General features: G+C 38.6%; 1 protein-coding gene across 10 annotated transcripts in view; it reads right to left on the bottom strand.

The window, feature by feature from the left end:
- DYNC1I1 (dynein cytoplasmic 1 intermediate chain 1) overlaps window positions 1-20,859 on the bottom strand; it is a 186,022-nt gene that overhangs the window by 145,706 nt on the left and 19,457 nt on the right. For 5 of the 10 annotated variants that reach the window (XM_053946048.1, XM_053946031.1, XM_053946057.1 and 2 more), the window contains 3 exons: window positions 20,672-20,786; window positions 17,920-18,061; window positions 829-888 (listed from right to left, as the gene is read on the bottom strand). In XM_053946048.1, coding sequence (XP_053802023.1) covers window positions 829-888; window positions 17,920-18,061; window positions 20,672-20,786 — 317 coding nt within the window. The remainder of the gene's footprint in view (window positions 1-828; window positions 889-17,919; window positions 18,062-20,671; window positions 20,787-20,859) is intronic. The other 5 variants (XM_053946064.1, XM_053946074.1, XM_053946069.1 and 2 more) reach the window with 5 other exon arrangements.

Here is a 20,859-nt window from a genome sequence, read left to right as displayed (position 1 = left end):
TGAACAAGCAGAAGCACGAGAGAGTTGCCTGGAGACTCAAAACAGGCAACCCTGTAAGTTCATTTGTAGAACAAATTTTTCAGAGCAGTGTTTTGGTTTTACCTATGACTCATGCTCTGGAGAACTTGAGGTACTGCTACCCACCCTTTTAGAGGAACAGGTTATCCTAAATGCCTCTGCAGGCAAGCATTTCTACATAATTTAAATTAATTTTTTTTTTTTTTTTACTTGTTGGTCTAAAGAAGTTCAATCCCAAACTATAAAATATTAATTTTAGCTCTATTAAAATTCTTTAAAAGCTTCATAGGCCTGAACTCAACGAAGATAGCACTTACTCTGCGACTATGATCATACTTAAGTGTACAATTTTAAGCACATGCACAGCTCCTAAGGGACAGGGGGACATTTTTACTACATGTGGAAACAGCGTAACTATAGCAAGCTGAAAGGAGGAGGAAAAGTATCTTGCAGATGATTCAGAGAGAACAGTCTGAATCAACAGGTACAAACAAGATCAATGTAACTATACATGCACATATATGCCACAATAATAACATTTCATCTGAAATGAAATAGTTATTTGTATTGTGTTTCAGGCAACAGAAATAGCAATTTATCTTTTCATAAGCTTGTTTAAATAGCTGTTTTTTTTCCCACAAGTATGACTTTGCTGAAGCTCCTTATTTATGAAACTAAAAAAAGGAAACTTAAATTATGATCTTTTTGAATCAAAAAAGCAAATGAAAGTCACGCACAACCAGCTCAACTAGGACGCATTTTCAACATAATTCTTGCAAAGAAATGATAACAAAAAGAACTGACATATACCCAAGTTCAGAGTCAGACTGGAGTTGCAGCACTGAGGGGTCTGTGTCCCATTGCAAGGTCCTAGGGTGGTAATCAGCCGTGCAGCACGAAGGGGAGGGAAAAAAAAAGAACACACAGAATTAACTGAAAGGATGAACAAAACCCCATCTCCTTAGTTACATGCTCTATGTAGTACATTCAACCTCCAGGTGCAAGCAACAGCCACCATATATCAAACTGAGACAGAGCAGGCAATTTAATAAAATTACATATTACTGACAAACAGAGGAAAGAAGCTGGATTTTCTGTCACATATTGATTAATGAAACATGAGTTTGGGTTTTTTCCTTTTCCTGAAAAATTATAACTCTTAAACTTAGGTTGATGGATTCACAATAATTCGCAAAACATGCAGGCACCATTTTTTTATGTTTTTATGATAAGATAGACTGAGGACTTGCCATGAACTCCACTGAAGAGTTTATCCCTTCATACATTCCTGAGACAGACAGTAATCCATCCTGTACAACACTGTTCTGGGCAGGAACAGCAAATAGTGCATATGACAACAAATAGCACACTGATACCAGCTCTGACATATTCTGAGGGCATCTGGGACTAAAAAAAAAAAAAACAGTTCTTCTTCTTCTCCTCCCAAGAAAATTCCTGGGGAAGAGGCTAATAATACATCTAAGAAAATCAGATCTATGACAATCTCCTATGGACTGCTGTCAGATGAGGCTATCACCAAATGTACAAATGTTCCAGAAGTGTGGTCTGAAGTGAAGATGCTGCTCCTTGCACAACAGTACAGTTTCCCATGCGACCAGCTCTAAAACACCTTGCAAACACTCCCAGAGCCTTTAAACAGTCTTGTGAAGTACTCAGAACCCTTCAATTTAGAAATGCAAAAACTGACATATCAAGGCCAACATTTTAAAAAATGCCTGCTCCTTCCCTGTCTCTCTCTTAATTTTACCTTATTTTTCCACACTCAGGAAGACACATCTTATATGCAAGAAAACTGCCAGAATCCATGACAGAATCAGGAACACACAACTGACTCCTGAGCACCTTTTCCTGCAGTATGAATGCTAGATTATGCATTGCTCTCACTAGCAGAGGCTAGAGCAAAGAAAAGTGCTCCTTCCCTAAGCAAGCAAGTCTTCATGAAGACATGCTGGATAATGATAGTTGTCAAAATTAAAAACTCCCCTAATTTCTCCTGAATACAAATTCTAAGGATATAGAGATATAATATTACCAGGTTCAGCCAAAACCAGCCATATAATCAGCTGTGGTCAGTATACACAAGTCTTTCTGCAACAATAGCAACCTCTGCCAATGAATCACTCACATAAACTAACAGGTTACTGAATTAGTTCAGAAATAGATCTATTAAAGCCAAATAATTATTCTACCGCCTATCCTTAGTAAACTCACCCATTCTATAACCAATGTTAACTCATTCTCTGGAGAGACAGACAAGGGCATGTGCTGTACTCTTGTCATTTCAGAATGAAAAAGAATCAATCTTAACACCCTGTGCATACAAAAAGAATGAAAAACTGTAATGCAAAGCTGCTTTCTCATGCAACATAAGGGCACTCATTTCCCTCAACTTATGATCCATAGTAATATTTACCAGGATAAAAGACTTTATACTGATAGAGAAAGGCTTCTCCAAAACTAAACTGTATTACAAAAGGTCAGAGATAAAATAATACAGCAAGAAAGAACAGATTTTTTCCCTTGTAACTTGACTGCAGTGTAAGTACAGTGGAAAATGGACATAAGATCTGAATGCCTGATGCAAGGCACAGGCATCAATGACTAATGCATTATAGATACTCCATTAAAAATTCTACCTGTGTGAAGATTGCTCTTGTAATGTCACCAAGGTCAGTTGCATATATTAGGACTTGCTATATAAGTGCCTGTTTCTAATTTTACTGCTGCCTAGGGGCTACTCATACATTCATGTCCAGGTTTTCCAAACTCTTAAAAAGAAAATACACATAACTCATTTCAGTTTCCTACCCCAAACATTCACTTTCAAACCTACAGGATTTGTAGGGTATTTCACCAGAAAGAACACCATTATCATTTGATTAAAGCAACTGCTTGCAACAGGTCTCTAGAAGTACAGTCCCTATGTTCCACCTCCAAGAATCCAGACCAGGACAGAAGAGAGGGCACCTTTACCTGGCATCGAAAAAAATGCCAAAAAAAAAAAAAAAAAAAATTAAAGATCTCCCACACTCAAGACAGCACTCAAATCCCAAAACTATGAGAAGAGCAACTCTTATGGTATGGGCCATCGCAGGCAGACATGTATAGAGACTTTCTTCCCTTAAGTATTTATTATTAAGTATTTATTAAGTATTATTAATATTATTAAGTATTTATTATTTATTAAGAACACACAGTCTTCACCACTCTGGACACTGATACCTACTTTTAATAGCAATTCTCCTTGACTCCTAATTATATCTGTTTTCTACAGTTTTAATGCATCTGCAAAACATTTCCCAGATTTGTGCTCCACTGTGCATCACTGTGTTACCACTTGCACAGATGTGAGAAAGAGATGAGGAAGCAATCTGCTGAGTTGTCCTCTCCAGCTTGGCTGAGCAATTCTATCACAGAAAATGAGGCTGCATGTAACAAATCTTCAGGTTTCAAGTCTCTTGCCCTGGGAGACAGAACATCAGTGGCTACACTGAGGTAGTAAAGGCTGGAAAGCACAGGGCTGTGTTTCAAGGAACACTGTTGATTTGTTCTTTGTCTCTCCCTGGCACCTGCAGAATGTCATCACATCAAAATGAAAGTGAGTGAACAGTGAAGATGTGATCTGGACCTGCAATTTAGCCAGTTTCCATAGCAATAACATCAAAAAAGAAAGAAATAGATTCTTTAAGGTTTAGCAACCCAAAAAATGATGTTGAATAGCCTGTGCTGTCATCCTGACTAGAAAATTAAAGCTAATCTGTTTGTGGTGAACAGACATTGCATACAACATTCCTTGATCATACAGATGAGCATCGTAGTTAGGCTCGTTCTCCTGTGGACTCTCATCAGTGGGGATTTTGAAATGCCACTGGATCTCAGCAGAAAAGCGATTGCCAATCTTTTTCCAACTAGTTCATTAGTTCCTCCTCCAGACACTTCTTCATGAGGAAAAGGATTAGGTGCTGTTCCTCTTCTTTTTTCTTTCTTACTTCTTCATAAAAGAAAACTGCAATGGTTTGATTTCAATTCACCCAGAGACAGAGGCAGAGAAGGTAATGTCACAGACCCTGAGGACAAGTGCATGGCCTAGGAGTAAGCAGTCAGGCTGAGGTGCTCTCACTCTGGACCTTTCAGAGAGCACAAATTGCTCAAGGTTCCCCTAAATGGATTCAAAGGATTTTGGCACAAGTCTATGTAGAAGAGATGCAAAATATTTTGGTTGAACATTTTTATGGGGAAAAGAGAGGAGCATTAGACCGAGCAGGTAAAAGTAGTGCTCCCTAGCACTCTCCAGTCCTGCAGATTTCTCCCATGGGTCAAGGGAGTGACACAGGCTTGGCAAGGACCCCTGGAAACTCACTGAATAGCACAGTCAGGGCTAAGCCAGATTGGTCCACTTCCCCCACCCAGATAGCACTGACACTATTTTCATCAGAAGTACCCAACATTGTTTCAGAGCTGGGTGCTGTATCAGTCTCCCACATAGTGGCAAACAATAGCCCTGTGTCATGGTCCATCCCCCTTTGACATGTTCAGTGCACAACAGCTGACCCTGGTTCACTGAAGGATAAAAAGCTTCATTACTAAATAACAGATTGTTCTAGAGCAGCACAAAGGGAATGAGGGCTGTTAGATGTTGCACTTAGAATACAAGGTACAAGTGTTATTACCTCTCTTTCAACTGATCTGCTTTCACTCTCCTCCTTTAGATAGACATCTCAATAACCTATTTTTTCTCAAATTTAGGACATTACTAATGCTGGTGCTGTTTCAGCTCATACTGCTTAAGAAGTACCAGATAAGTTTGACACTTCATCTTTTAATAACCTGAAAAAAAGCGAATGAGAGGAAGAGGCCCAGATGTCATATATTTATTAAAGGATCGGATGGTGAAACAACACTTATCTCTTCTGAATTCAAGTCCAAAGCATTAGGAAGATATTCAGAGCACAGCTCTAAAATGACGGAGAACTGTTACAAAATTTAAGGTGGGAGGAATTTGAACAGAAGCATTCCCTTTTCTGTAGCATTATTATTACCATGGAAAAACAGGAACTGCCATATGTTTCCATGCTCTGTGTAACCTTACCTTCAGAAGATTTTATTCTGATTGCATAATGTCAATTATGTAGATTAAAAATGTGGAAAAGACTAAAGTAAACTAAAAATAAAATAAAACACTTGAAACCTTTTGGAAAATTCCCAACATCAGAATGCATTAATGAAGCATAGATTCTGACATCCAAAACTGTCTGGAATCCATGAGAATTCTTCAGCTGATTTAAGCAACTTTGGGTCTGGCCTTAACAGTAGTGTATGAAACACGAAAGGCAGCAGTTCCAATACATATCCTTAGTAATCTGCCATCATAAAATGATATTTAGTATCTGTAATCATGATCATATCACAACAGAACTTGGCTCTGGGTAAGTGTCCCAATCCAACACTTTTCATATGCAACATACTGACAGCTTAGTTGTGGCTCTGCTTCCCTGCAGCCAAAATCCTCCCTCATCTGTTGCTGATGATGCAGAACATGTGTTCTGCATGATTTCTTTTCTCCCCCAACTCCCCTTTCCCAGGTCAAGAGCAGCCAGGCCTGAAAATCCATGCTTTTTTAAAAAAGGCTCCTCACAGGAATAACAACGAAGTCTGCTTTCCCAGGGGCTTCTTGCAGGGCAGAATCCTCTTTGCAGCATTGCAAATCACACCTTCAAGCAGAACTGGAGGAAAGCAAACACCATATTCTGGCATCTCTTGTCACCAAGAGCTGTTGTGCTCTCCAGAGCAGGAGAATACTGCCCTGACAGTGTACTGAGACCTGAGGTATCTCCTGAACTGAGATACCCATGTGTGTCCCTAATGAAATACCATTAGTTCTGACAGGCCCCAAACCAAGCAGCAAAAACGGTGTCCTAAAATGACCCTTTGTATGGGAAATAACAATGCCCTCCTAACCCTAAAATTCAGTGGCAGACTGTGCCATGACTCCACAGATTAGGCTGTGCCAGGGTTTTTCAGCAGTCAAAGGCTATTCCACTAAGCAGAGCATAGACTGTCACTAAACTGAAGCAAAGAGACCAGAAATGAAGGTGGAACTCCCCCAGAGCATATGGGCTCACCTATCGTGTAGGAAGTCACAAGGCACCTTTGCTTACCAGAGCAATATTTCTAAAATTATGTGAATGTGACTAGCCTCATTCTCCCCATCTATGGTAGGAGAGGGTCTTGATGTTGCAGGAGGTGTTTATACTATCTTCAGGCACCTAAATGAAGGGCTCCACCAGTGAAACATTACCATGGACTCTTTCCATACAAACAGGAAGGTAGGAGATTGCTCCATGCAGCAGTTCCAAGCACCCAATTTAGACTCCAGTTGTGAATAGGTTTTAGAGCTGGTTTGTATCTTTACTGTTCACTCTCACTTTGATCTGCTGAGAAATAGATAAGGAAGCAATCAGCTGGTAATTGACAGCCTGCAGGCTTCAGTCTGCTTCATGTTTTCTTTTCTTCTAACTTCAAATGCAACTAGCAAAGGAAGAGAATTAGGAAAAATGAGCTAACCAACAAGCCCAAAACTGCAGAGAACACATTTCTTGCTTCTGAGTTTGATGTAAGGAGGAGCCTCATGTTTAAAATAAGAATTTTAACCCTAGATTACAATTTCCGAAAGATTCAGAATTGCTTACATTAGGAACTCTGCACTTCATACTGATGGCATGTTGAAAAACACATTACACCCAGCTCATACAACCTTAAAATACTGGATACAACAACTGTGAGATAAGAGACCTCTTTTAAAATCACCACAGAATAAAATGCTAAGACACGTATGAATGCATTTTTTCAATATTATATCAAATATTGTCAGCAAATTGCAATCCAGTAGTATTTGTAGTTTCAATGTATAATCTATCATGTATCTAGACCACTTTTTTTTTTTTTTCAGTGTCTGAATATTGCCAGAATGAATTTAAGGCTGCATAATTATTTAGCTACTTTAAAGAGTTCTACCTAGTTTGTTGTGTCAGTTTCTCCAAAGCTACTAACTTGCTGCTGATTAAATAGAAAATCTGAACTAAGAAACTGTTGATGAGAAATTACTGCAGATGTTTAAATATATGTGTACAGATAAGCTATTTGTTTTTATTCTTTGCACTCTACATTTTTATAATTTTATTTCTCTCTCTGATTTTGACTTTCTGATATTTTTTTTGTACATTTGAAGTGTGTCTCCAAAACAAACTATATAAAAAACCAGGAAATTCAAAGCTACTAGTCAGAGATGGAAAAGTACCACTTGCCTCAATGGATGGTTTACATCTAAGCCACTATTCTGCTGCCATCTGTGCTCTGTTTTGCAGATCTGTTCCACTTTGAAAGGATTGGCAAAAAGAAAATACCTTCCTTGTGCTAGTTGTTTTCTGAAGCACACTATAAGCAAGATGGCTATCAGTAGTTAGGGAGGATTTGTGTCTCTCAATGCGACGCTCACTTGTGCTTGTAGAGCAGAAGTCTGCTCTGACTTCACTGTGCACTCTTGTGTTCAGAGCTGGGCTGCTACTGCTAATCATAAAATAAAATGCCTTAATACATTCAGAGAACAAGGAGTTTGGCATTGCTGCTGGAGCACAGCCAGAAGGTTTTGCTTGGGTTTGCATTTACACTTCCAAGCAGGCTGACACCTCTGACTTCCAGTCTTCACTAATAAAAAGAGCAACTCTGACCTCCCTGAGAGCACAGCACTGCCTGGCAAATATAAGAGCCCTTTTCAGGATGGCATGAGTTCAAAACACTCTTTTTTTTTTTTTTTTAAGGTATATTTATTAAAAAATCATGGACAAATAATATTTAAAACATATGTGTATTTCAAAATTCTTCTTGAATCAAGGCTATGCAACAGTTTGCAATTTAATAGTTTTCAAAAACCATTTGACTTTTAAATCAGGGTGAAAATTCTGGCAAGCCTGCAATGATACGGACATATCACAGGACCAACACCTTGCTGATTCCCATTTCACAGAATTCCACTAATTAAATCAGAAATTTAATTAATCCAATCTACTGAATTTATCTGCTATATTTGAAGTCTGTCCTTTGGTTCAGGCCAGTATTACAGATCTCCTGGTAATATCATACTCACACTTTATATTCTATAGCTAAAGAAATCTTAGTCTGCAAAGTTATGCTGGTTTACCAGGAGGGTCACTGTGAGCAGTAGGTTGGATCTGTGAGGACAGAAGGTCAAATAGTTAGAAATGACACAGATTTACTCTGAGTGCTAGATACCAAAATGGTCATTTTGAAAGTGCAGTAATAAAAAACAAGGGGGCAAGGCACAAGTTGTTTTATTCCCTTAGCAAACCCTGAAAATTCTTTTTCAAACACTATTTTTGTCTTGGTTTTTATACCAAGAGTAAGTCTTTACAGCAAAACAGAACTCAAATGATCATAAATGTAAAGAGAGAACTTGGCAGGAGAAGTTTTATATGCTATCATTTTGTGCAAATGCTTAAAAGGAACTTCAGTACTCACATTAGGCGTCTTTGATCCAGACTCCATGGATATACATATAAGGAAAGCTTTCTCATAAACTTCAAGGGACTTTGGGTACAATTGCATAAAAGACAAAATCATATTTAATAGTCAAATCTAGGAAAGGCAATCCAAAACCTTTCAGAGGACTCAAAGAGGCAACGCAAAGGTTGGATCCTGCAACTTTTAGGTCTGGTATTATTCAGCTGAAGAAGAAGGTGAAAGATTTCAGCAAATTTTCCATTTTGTTTTGATACTAAAATCCAGTAACTACTAGCTGGAAGAAGTGCTAGTGTTTCACTTCCTTTATACAATTTATTTTGTGATTGAAAAAGCAAAATCATTCCAAAAGGGATGAGATTTTTGCTACAATTAGGGTTGAAACAAGAACTCACTGTATGAGAGTTATCAAAAATTTTTCAAATTAAAAGTCAGACTGACTTTTAATAGACCAGCTCAGAAATTATTTTCTGAGTTTGAACTATTAAAGTAAATAAGTACATATAAAATTTATGATTCAAAATCAGTTTTAAATGGAAAACAATTTATTTTCATAGGTTCTGCTTATGGAAATTTTTATATAGCGTATTTAGACTGTTTCAAAACTCCTTGGGGAAAAAAAAAAAAAAAAACCACCAAGCAATATCTCACCAGTGGTAGCAATTCCCACTCTACATATTTTCAGGAAATTCCTAAAAATTGCATTACTGAAATAGTTACTCATGGAATCTTTTTATTTTTTCAGATAAAACATAAAATTGTGAATGGGAATTTCCTAGGGTCTTTTTAATAGGCTAGAGAAGGAGAAAACATCAGTATGCACGAACTGTACCAGTTTAACTGTGCTAAACAATTTAACATGGGAAGTGATCTTACACAATTTAATTAAATTAAGATGAAATTCAGTGCAAGCAAACTGTTTAAGCTGAGCTGGCCTCAGCAAGTAAGATGTTTTGTTTTAAGAGGATTAGTGTTTTAGTCCCTAAAATCATCTGATTGTCTGACTAAATATATGATGTCAATAACTAAAGAGAACTAACTATAGCTGGGCTGATAACCTAAATGGTTAAGAGGGGCTTTATATATTAATATTATTTTCTTCTGGATTCAGCTGGAGCTCAGGTTTCCAAGGCATTTTACCAAGCACCCTGGGAATGGCAATCTTTCCTTCTCCTTTGATTTATAGCATGGAGATGCTTGCTAATGAGAAAAATAATCAAAGATCTGGAGAACTGAACTCTATCAATCCTTTAGGAAGGAAAGCATGAAAATCCTTAATGATGCCAGAGACTCACATGCTAAAAGGATTGCAGATGATTCTAATTAATATGGACCATTCAGACTTTGTAACAGGCACACACCAAAAAACACTCCCTACTTTCTAGGTCAGATATACAGACACTTGAAAACAACTGCCAAACACCAGTCCCTAAGGTGTCTGTTTCTGTTTATGGGCTAAAAAAAACACCCCCCCAAAAAAAAAAAAAAACCCACACTAAACTGGCAGGGAAAGGCTTTAGATATCTAGGGCTAAATATTCATTGAATGTAAAGGAGAAGGATTGTGGTTCTTTTGCAGGGAGAAAAGGAGGGAAAACAATGTAAGAAATCTGCCATCCAGCAGCCTTGCATCTTAACCTATACAGGGCGAGCCATGATGTGCAAACAGCCCAACACAGCCACCCACTGCTATCCTGTAAACAGGCTGATGTTGGGAAGTGTGAGAGATTGCTTTAAAAAGCAGCAGAGTTCCCAGGCTAAGAACAGCAGAGACAACCAGGGTTTCCCCAGGCAAGGGGAGGAGGCTGACACTGTCACTGCTTCACAGAAGCCATCACCATTCAGGTCAGGAAGGCTTAAGGCAAGATTTGGCCTCTAAGTCTGCTGGAAACTGTAAAATGAAACGTGTGCCAAACGATTCTGACAATGGAGTTGTGGTAAATTAAATGGAAAAAAAATGTAACAGCTGGGTGTTACTACTTTCTGTCCTACCATGTGACAGCGTACACCCTATGCCAAGACCAAAGCCACCAAAACAGACTGGCAACACAGCAGCCCAGAGGCATCCCGTTTATCTCTAGCCACCAAGCAGAAAACTTCTCTTGACTCTGCAGTGTGAAAAACTGCCCAACAGTCCCTAGGGTTACAATCCTTCTTTGTCAGAATAAAACACCATGTAAGCAAAGTTTGCCATGAAGTAGTTATTTTCCCTCAGTCTTTCCTGTAGTTCCCTTAGAGTCTTCGCATTGTTCTGTACTTCCCTTTGGCTCAGCCCATTTCTGAAATAAGTATGTCACTAAAGCAGCCATTTAGAAAGCATTTTGTACATATAAATTGATCTTACAAAAAAGCACCATAAAGGAAATAATCCACTACATATAACTGTTACAGCTGCTGCTCCTGAGGCAATACATCACAGGCCCACTCACCCTGGAACAAGTGAAGAAGGATCCTTGTCATTTCTGAATGTGGTAACACAATGAAATGTTGGTAATGCAAAGCTGAGTGGCAGTGATGAAACAGCATCATTGCACAGAACCTGTCAAATGCATTTACTTAATGATAAAGCAGCTAAGCCCGAGGCAATATGGTTCTGCTGGCAGTGGTTTTAGCAGATCTTTTAGAAACATGTTTCTGCTAATGTCTGTGAGAGATGTTTACTGCAGCTAAAGAGAAGATAGAAAATATGCTGTATGGAGTATTAAAGGTCATCTACTACAATAATCCAACCTTCCTGTGCAAATGAAATAGAAAACAGAATCTACATTTTTTGCCTTCTTTATCTGTCCAATTAAACAGAAAACTACACACTTAAAAGGGAGAATGGCATTCTGATACCCTTTCTTCAGCTTGTTAATGTGTTATATTACTGTTATAAGTAAGAAGCTATCTGAAAATTAAAACTGAGTTGCCAAGTCTGATTTTTCAGGAAAAAAGGACAGAATCCAAACATTTTGATGACATGTACTCATGAGAGATCATAGAACAAAAAGTATCTTTCTGATTTTAAATATTATGTAGTAAGAATGCACTGGAGTAGAGATACATTTTTTTTTAATTAGTGATTAAATACAAAATTAAATACAAAACTGTAAAATAATGACATGCTTCGATTCATATGGTGCCCAGATGCTCCAGAGCTATCTCCTTCCTTTTGATTGTGTATCCGAAAAGCCTGAAATGTTTGTGTTTGACAGTCAGACATGAAGTAATGTGGGATTAACACAAGACTGGTGCGTGTGTTTAGATGCTGCAAAATAAATCAGAATACCTAATATTTATACAAAAATGAATAAACAATATGCTGCAGAGAAAAGGGACTGGAATCATATCTGTTTATTCCTGCACCAGGCCAATGCAATCTAAGAGTGAACATCAACACATTGAAAGAAAACATATCCTAGTGTATTTCTTTTTATCACAAATGGCTCAAAGTGGCCATGGTAGATGGAAGGAACACAAGATCACATCTGATGAAAATATACACAAATGCAGACTAATACTGTCAGCAAACTTCAAAACAGAATGAGAGAGAAGAAGACATGCTCTCAACTCTCTTTCAGTAAGGACATTAAACCTAATGTGACAGCTGCTACAATATTCTCTGGAATACAACTGGGGACATTCAGAGGTCACAGTGACTGCAAGATGAACTGATGTAGTGGACAAAAAAATCATGCCACGAGCCAAAGGCCATATTGCTTCTCAGAGTAAAGTGCTCCAGCACTGAAGACAGCTGCTCTATTTCTAGGATTGCTCATTTAACATATTTTATGCAGAATTAACAAACTAGTGATGATGAGACAATCAGGATTCTAGAGTAATCTAACTTCTCCAGCATTTTACTGCTACAAAATCTCTTTGAGAAATCCAGTTTCCCTTTATTTTTTGTTTTCTTTGCTACCTAAGGTAATGCTCAAACTCACTCTCACAGGAACTTTCATTAAATATTTAGAGCTTCATCCGAAGAAGGGCTAACCCTACTTTACTGCAAGTACGCTTCTTATACTGAAGGAAGTTAATCGATTTCAGTGCATAAAACTTATCTTAAAACATGTGATATCAAAGGAACAACAACATAAATCAGGTAGGAACTATTTAAACCAAGTATTACATTGTACCCTAATCCAAATAAGAGCAATAATTACAGAATGAGTAGCTGTAGCCAAACAAATCCACAGCACAGTCCAATGGGCTATGACTGAAATAGCACAAAATAATCCAGCTTACATTATTTTACAGCAGATAAAGCACCATTTTGAAATAACCATCCTCTGAAAGAAGCCACTAGACGATTAATAACTTTGTCTTTATGTGAGCCCACAAAATAATCAGGTACCTAAACTTATGCACAACAAAATACACAAGTTAGAAAGCAAAAGAGCGCAGATAAAATTCTTGCAGAAAGAAGGGCAACCATTAACCTTTACATATCCAAGACAGCTGAGCCTGGTGCAGTTCACTGAGCAGATGGAAGGTAGGAAACCTAACACCCAGGCTAATGGGATTCTCATGTTCCCCAATGCACAGCAGGAAGTGCTGCACGCATGGGACTCCACTGGACACAAACACACACACACACACAATTCACAATAAATGAGATGCTACTGTGCAAACCTACTACTGTAGGATAGCGAAGCTATCTGGGAACATCCTACATGTTTCCAGGAACACATAGAAGCAGTGAAGGATACAGGGCAAAATAGGCCACAGAGATAAATCACACCTTGGTCCCCAAATGGAGCTCCTCCCAGTATGCCATATGCCAGGTGAACACAGGACCCCCTGTAGGTAACATGGGCATCAATGCAGGCTGGTGTGAGCCCTGAAAACCACCCAGCCACAGCAGCACCTCCTCCCAGGACAGATGTATTTCTGCTATCTTATGTTGGGTTGACGTGCAAAGTGCAGATGGACCCTCCCTGAGCAGGATACAAGATCTTTCCAGGGAGCTGCTCAGCCCACAAAACCATATACTGCACTGCCTGGCTCTGAGGCACTGTTCAAGGTTTGTCCTTGTGCACTCCCTCAGACAACGCAAATCCAAAATTCATGGCTGTGAGTGCTGCAAAGACGAGATTTACAAGTGCCTAAGGTATGCTGAGTAGCAGAACATACCTCTCCATGGGCATGTTTCATGGTGCTTCAATTATATTAGTTAGCATCCTCTCTAGCACACTAGGGTAGCAAAAGTTCAGAGTATCCACCAGGGAGATGTATACAGTTATTACAAAGAAGTTTTATGTTAATAGAGGCAAATTTGTGTTTCACACTATGCTACAGCACAGGACTTCTCAGCAAATGCCTTTACCTCAGCCTTTTTCTTCACATGCGTTCAAATCTACATTGAAGTTGTGCATGTCTGTGCATATGTAAGCTGACCATCAGCTAGAGGACACAGGGAATCATCAAAATGCTCACAAAATACTAAACAAACCAAAACACTTATCCCTAAAGAGCCAAACATATTCTATTCCAAGGAGAATCTCCATGCAATCCTGCAATACTGTCTTATGAAAAATGAGACATGTCTGAGTACATCATACAAGAAAGCTCTGTGAACCAATGACCCATCTATTCAGAGATGGTATCTTCTCAGGCTATGTAATTTTTCCATCCTATCTGTGTAGCACAAGCAACACAGGCATCAAAAAGAGCAAAGTGGGATGTGTAAAGCAATGTGGAGACAGGTAAGTTGCTCTCTGAGCTACAACTGGACTCCAATGAATTGTTCAGCATAGCCTGGTAACTAAGAGCAGCACCAGAATCAAAGTGTAACACACCTCTGCCTACCCAGAAATGATCCCCAAGACCACAAAAACAGATAGAAAATTTGGCTCTCCTATCCAGCTGAAAGCATTCAGTCAGCAGTTTCCAGAACAGTTATCCATCTAACATCTGCTTATTCTTATGGTTGCTATCATGGGAAGCTGGAATGCTGCTCAAACCTAATGTTTTCCCAAGTGACAAATAGCAAAATGGTACTAAAGATTCAGCAGCAAAAAAAAAAAAAAAAAAAAAAAACAAACATAGAAACCTGGGATGAGGAAGACAGAAATGGTTCCACAATTCAGTGCTATTACAAAGTCCACCCCATCTCTTCTCCTAATACAGTGAATGGCATCAGAGAAAAGACAGCACTGCTCTGGCTGTTGTGCTGGAGATAATGGACAATGGTCCTGAAGGATAGCAGCACTACTAGTCTGTAGGTCGCATGGCAGAAGTGACTCCAGTGACCATGCAGCTTTTCCTCCTGTGCAACAAAAGGGCTGTACAATTTTATGAATGAGTTGTTGTTTGACCTATTATCTGCCTGTTTGCCACACACATTATCCTGGACCAGCAACAACCAGTGATAGAAGATCCCACAGAGTCTTTAGGTAAATTGTTTTAGCAATGAATTTGTCTCACTATTGAATTTTTTTCTGTTTTATATTTCTCCAACTTCAATACCAAGCACTTTGCTGCTTTCACCTTTTCAGCTGGAGGAGCATGTTTGCTCCTATGTAGCTATTACACTTGGTGAGCAAGCTACCAGTTAGTTTTCATCCTACAAAGTAAGATTGAGATCTGTGGTTCCAGGACTACAACTGCTTAACAGTGTTCAAACTCTCCAGTTTATAAATTTTTTTTCCTGAAAAGCAGATGTCATAAACCTGTGTTTCTGGCTGAACTACATTCACTTTTATATAGGAAATCACATATGCTTACTGATCAAAGCGTATCACAAATATACTTGGTGATAATGGGACCAACAGATTAAGTCTGGAAACTACCAGAAGTACCAACAACTCAAAGAAGTATGAACACAACCTAGTTCTGTACCAGAATCTATTCCCTCTTTCGGGAACACATGAAGATCTCCTGCATTCCTCAAAGCTTTCAACAGAGCTCTCTCCTGTAACAAGCCAAAATCTGTGACTTCACAGCTTTTTTTTTTTTTTTTTTAATTTTTTTTTTTTTATTATCCATCATCTTCCTCCAGGGGGGAACACTTCAGCAATGAGTAATCAGACTGCCTGCAGGATTTCTGCCAGGCTGTCTGAGTGAGCTTGTCATTTCTGCAGCAGTTACCAACAGCAACAATGGACAAGCTGTGATCGCTGAGCTTGGGGCATTAGTAGCTTTGAAACTAATCTGCTCTCCCCTAAAGCCAGAGCTCAGCCTAGTACAGAAAAGGGAAAGATCTAACAAGCATGATGGCATGACAGGAGATCCAGCAGAAGTGCCCCCTCTATCACAGAAAGTGAAATGGAAAAATAAATTAAAATGAAGCAAGATAACCTTGTTTATACAGATACACAGGCAATAATATATGAAGTAGTCAAAATAAGTTCGATGCATGGTCTGGACACCTCTCAGAGAAAAGAGCTGAGGTGGTTTCAGCCTGTTTACCCACTGTGATGACAGTTTTACAATATCTTCCTCACCAAATCTGACCACTCTATCACACATGCAGGCTTGAGTGCACCTGTTCACACAAACACTGAGCACATCTACCTGCACCCAGTGACACTAATTCAACTAATTGCCACTCAATACTATCCACTGGTTACAGACATTCCCCAGGGCCTGGACCAGAATTTGTTTCCATTACCACAAGCCAATCGATCCAGGCAAAGATCTGCAAGCAGCCTTCCTGGCACGCAGTACAGCCCTTTCAATACCTGAGAATATACCAAGCAAACTGGGAGACTACAAGCAAGGTCTTAGGATTCCCACTGAATTCCTAGTATGGCCACAAGAAGCTGGAAAATGGATCCAAAATGAAAGCCCACAATGCAGAATGTCATGAGCTCAGAAGAAGGGGACAAACTCCATTATCCTCTGAAAGAATACGCGGTCATGTGCTTTCATTGCTCATTGCTGACAGACAGCCAAAGTGCTAGCATGGGTAACAGCCAAATAAATTCTTCCAAGAGCCTTTTTTTTACCTTAATGGTAAAAAAATTACACCATTAAAGTTCATAGGAAAAGCAGGAATTCAGAAGTCTCCATCCAGTTTTGTCAGAGCTTCATACAGGACTGTGGTAAATACCTTCATCCTGAAAAGCAGGCTATACTTTGCTTAAAAACGATTTTTGTTCTACTCAAAGTACTTTGACTTGTTGAAATCTACTGCATTTACTTATGAAATCAGAATTACACTATTTTCTGTGTTTAAAACTGCTATATCTTACAGGCTAGGGCTTTTCACTTAACAACTTACAATTCTTCTAGAAGGTAGACCTGGGAGCAGGGCTGAGCTGATTTAATAGCACTTGCACAGCACCCACATTGCAAGGGAGAGTGTCTGCATCTGGCTTAAGGGGACACAGCATACTTTCTGCTTATGGAAGTGTGATTTTTCTAAGCAGCAGGATGGTGTAGCATGAAATCCAGTAACCTGAAGCTCTGTCACATTACAGTCTACGTCTGGAGAGGTATGATATGATGTCTAATGAGCACTGTTAACTACAAAAAGCAATCACTGCGCTTTCAAGCCATTAGCAGAGTCTTGGCTTACAGACTTGGATGAGCTGGCAGCTCAGCCCTATGTTGAATTAGTGTGATACAAAAAGAGCTATTAGGATCCGTCTTTTACATTTCTCAAAACATACAGTATAGCTGCCTATATACAGTATATCTGCTCTTCTTACTTGAACATACCCTCTTTACCAGCAGCATCCTCACAGTGTCCTTTCTTTCCTGTTCCAGAGAAAGAATTATTTTGGGATTGCCACTTCATTTTTTATTTCCCCCATGGAAACAAAAATAATATTACTCTTGTTTCCATCCCTCACACACATTCCACTTTCCAACAAGAACAGAGCTGCTTTGCTTCCATTCTGCATGAAACTCTCCAATATCCAGAGTTTCCAAGGCAGAATTGCCAGCGGGTCCTGGGATGTTTCAGCCTGTTCCTGTCCAAGCTCTTCTTTGCCACTGTCAGTGGCACACACTGCAATGAGCAGTCACAGCAACCTGAGGCAACCTGGTGTTATGTGAGGAGGAATTCCAAGGGGACTGGTTAGGTGAACAGAGAGAACTCAGCATGAATAAGAGGTTCTAACCTCTGCACACATCTCCCTTTTTTCTAGTGTATTTCCAAACATCATGAGAGCTTTCTGTAGGACAGTTCAGAAGTTTAAAATCAGCTCTTGCTTCCACTATAAGCTTTGGAGCTCAGAGTTTAAGATCCATTTGCTGCATGCATTTATTTGCCTCCCATCTAAAACCACTCTTGCTTGATGGTAGCACCCAGTGGACAATGCAGAAACAAAAGTACACATTCAATACAGCATGATCTTATTTACAGCAGAAAAGGAAAAAATGGGGAAGTAAGTCTGTTAACTCTGTATCTTACCTTCCTATGGGTCCCAGATCCCCTGAGTCCTGGCTGCCTGCGTCACTGGGTGTGCTCACTGATTTCGAAGAGGGAGACATAGGGGTTGGGACTAAATAATGAAAATAACAGGTATCCCATGTTAACACATGCAGCGACTGCACTGATGAAGAGCAGTGTCAGACAAATCAAAACCAATGGACCAAAATGATAGTGGATGAATGAGTAGGAGAGTTTGAAATGGTGAAAGCAAATAAGGAAGGAAAGAAAAAGAAAAGGAAGAGAGTCAAGTGAATTTTAAGTCTTCTGGAAGTGTTAAAACTGACATGTATCTAGACAGGACTGAAAGCCCAATGGGAATCTACAGCTAATCAATGGAGAAGATACCTGTGGAAATAAAATAGTACTTGTTTTCTTGAGTCTGGTTTGAAGTTGACTCGCAAAAGATTTTAAAGGTATGAAGAAGTATCAGGGGATTGTCTTGTCAAAAAACTAAGTGAACTCTTCTGGTAAAGTCATGTAGGCAACAGAACAAGCATACTTTTCAAATTCTGAATTTAAATCAAAAGCCAGTGTCCATTAGATATGCTCTAAGGCTCCAGTGTGGAAATGACATCAAAAATAAAAGCTAAATAAGGAAATCAGCTAAGTTAAAATCATTTCCCAAAGATGCTGAGAATACACAGTTTACTTGGTGATTGTTTTCTTAAGTAATGTAGGTCATACAAAATATCCATTTTGGGTGGGACATGATTTCAACACTCAAGGAAAAGTTTCCCTTGCTTTAGACACTATTTGCCCAAGCTCTTGAAATGGTTTTCTCTTTGCCTTTTCAGGGCTTTTGAAGCATATTTCATGCAAAGGCAGTTTTGTTTCCTGAAACAGGAAAGGAAGTTCATAGCTCAAGGTCAGCCCAAGTTAAAGCTCTTCAGCAAAGAAATAACAAATAAAAGGGTAAAAATATCCTGATTTCTTTTAAAATGGTTTCTCAAAAGTATTAAACATTAAGAGATGGCTCCAGTCAAGATTTAAAGCAAGTATTCTTCAAAGCAGCCACATTGAATAAAACACAAAAAGAGGGTTTAATGCAAAAGCAAAGTTTCCATTTGGTTTCAATCATGTGCATTTCCTTCTATAGATTTAACAGAGTAAAACTTTAAAATACTTTGTTATGCTTTACAATGTATAATGACAGACCTGTCAAGAGATTAGGATTTTCCATATGGTCAAGCATTTAATGCAGATTCTCCCTAGAGACTGTCACAGAAATGACTGCAGCATGAAAAGTGAATTCATCTTCGTGACAGCCCTTTGGCAGGTTACAGGTATGTCTGGTTGTTTACACATTCCATATTCACAGTGAGACCTGCCACCGTGTGAAGGTGGAATTAAATCCTCCTTTGTATGTTAATTGTGAGTGTATGTAAAGGGAACAAAAGACTATTTTTAACTAAAAGGAATAATCTTACATGTGAATTTACATGTTCTTTTGACAGTTTCAAATACAAAAAATTAACTAAGATAAAAACTGATAACTTGTAACATGAATATATGTGTTTGGTTAATAAAATTATAAGGACATATATACTCATCATATATACTCATTCTTACATAAAAATGAGTATTTGTAATGCTATACATTAAAAATATATCTGATTTTATCTTGGACCTCACTTTTGTATCATGATATAATTAAAAAAAACATATTTTATTATACATAACAATAACCTAACCATTACTTGTCAGACAATTCTTCTGAGAAGTGGTATCTAAACGTTTCAGTCACTCTACCATAACTTATAAAAATAGTAACTTTTCTCAATAAATGTTGGTTGATACAAGTAATTAATTTAAATTCCAATTCAGGGTGTCACTACCTACTTGCATATGCATCCAGGCACCTGTACAAGGTGCTTTCCTCAATCAAAACTTCAACATTTTGTCAAAATTTAAGTTTCTCCGCTATATTACTGGCAAGAATAACCAGGGGTAAAATCCTAGATTCTGTCACAAAGAACTTTATGAAAAGCCTTGATAGCTCCAGAGGGGCCAAGGTTTCAGCTAAAACAAGTGAGAGTGATCCCAAATTTGAGGGAGAGGGGAAGGGGAAGGGGAAGACGAAGGGGAAAAGGAAGGAAATTTCTCGCTTCAATAAATGAGGCAGAGCTTAATCAATGTAATCCATACTCAAATACTGTATGTATTTTTAAACTGAATACTTAAGGTTCTAGAACAGAAACATCGAAACCAAAAAAGAGGTCAAGCACATGAAACCAGAGCAAAAATCTAAAATAGTGTCTGTTGATAAGCTTTTTTCTATTTGTGATTTGGGTTTTTAAAATTTTGTTTCTCCAGTTTTGCTCAATTTTAAAAGAAACTCAGTGGGAGTTCCCACATGACTGTGCTTCTCCTTCCTTACAAATGCTTAATTTGAGTTTTTGAAACAAAACTTGGGGCTAATGAAGTACAGCACTTATATTTTTGAGTGAGAAGATAGAACAGTCCATCAGAAAAGAAATCACTGCTCGTATGCAAAACCAACCTGCATTATGTTCATAAAAATTCTTGAATAAATGAAACAGATGTTTTTGGCAATGACAAGTACTCAAAAATGCCATGAGCTTGTATACGAGAATGGTATGGCAGGCATTCAAACAGAAGAGTTCACTTCACTAATACAGCCAAAAATCAAAAAAGCCAAGCATGCTTTAGTAGAAAGAAAGCATTAGTTGTGGCAGAGCTGAATGCTTTACAGTGTGCTCCTCTTAAATACCTAGAGGTGGTTCTGGGGATATACCAATGCTCTGCAACAAAGCTTCTGTCTCTCTTCTTTTACGGTCTAGGTCAGAATCTTCCTGAGCTGGCTCCTTCTTCTGCTGTAGATCAGCCTGAGTTAAACCAGAAGGAAAGAGAAAAAATTATTTCATCTATAATCAGCTCTAGCAATTATATGTGTAGAAA

Source organism: Vidua chalybeata, chromosome 1 (genome assembly GCF_026979565.1).
Source record: "Vidua chalybeata isolate OUT-0048 chromosome 1, bVidCha1 merged haplotype, whole genome shotgun sequence".
Taxonomy (NCBI): domain Eukaryota; kingdom Metazoa; phylum Chordata; class Aves; order Passeriformes; family Viduidae; genus Vidua; species Vidua chalybeata.
This window is presented reverse-complemented; position numbering and strand designations above follow the sequence as displayed.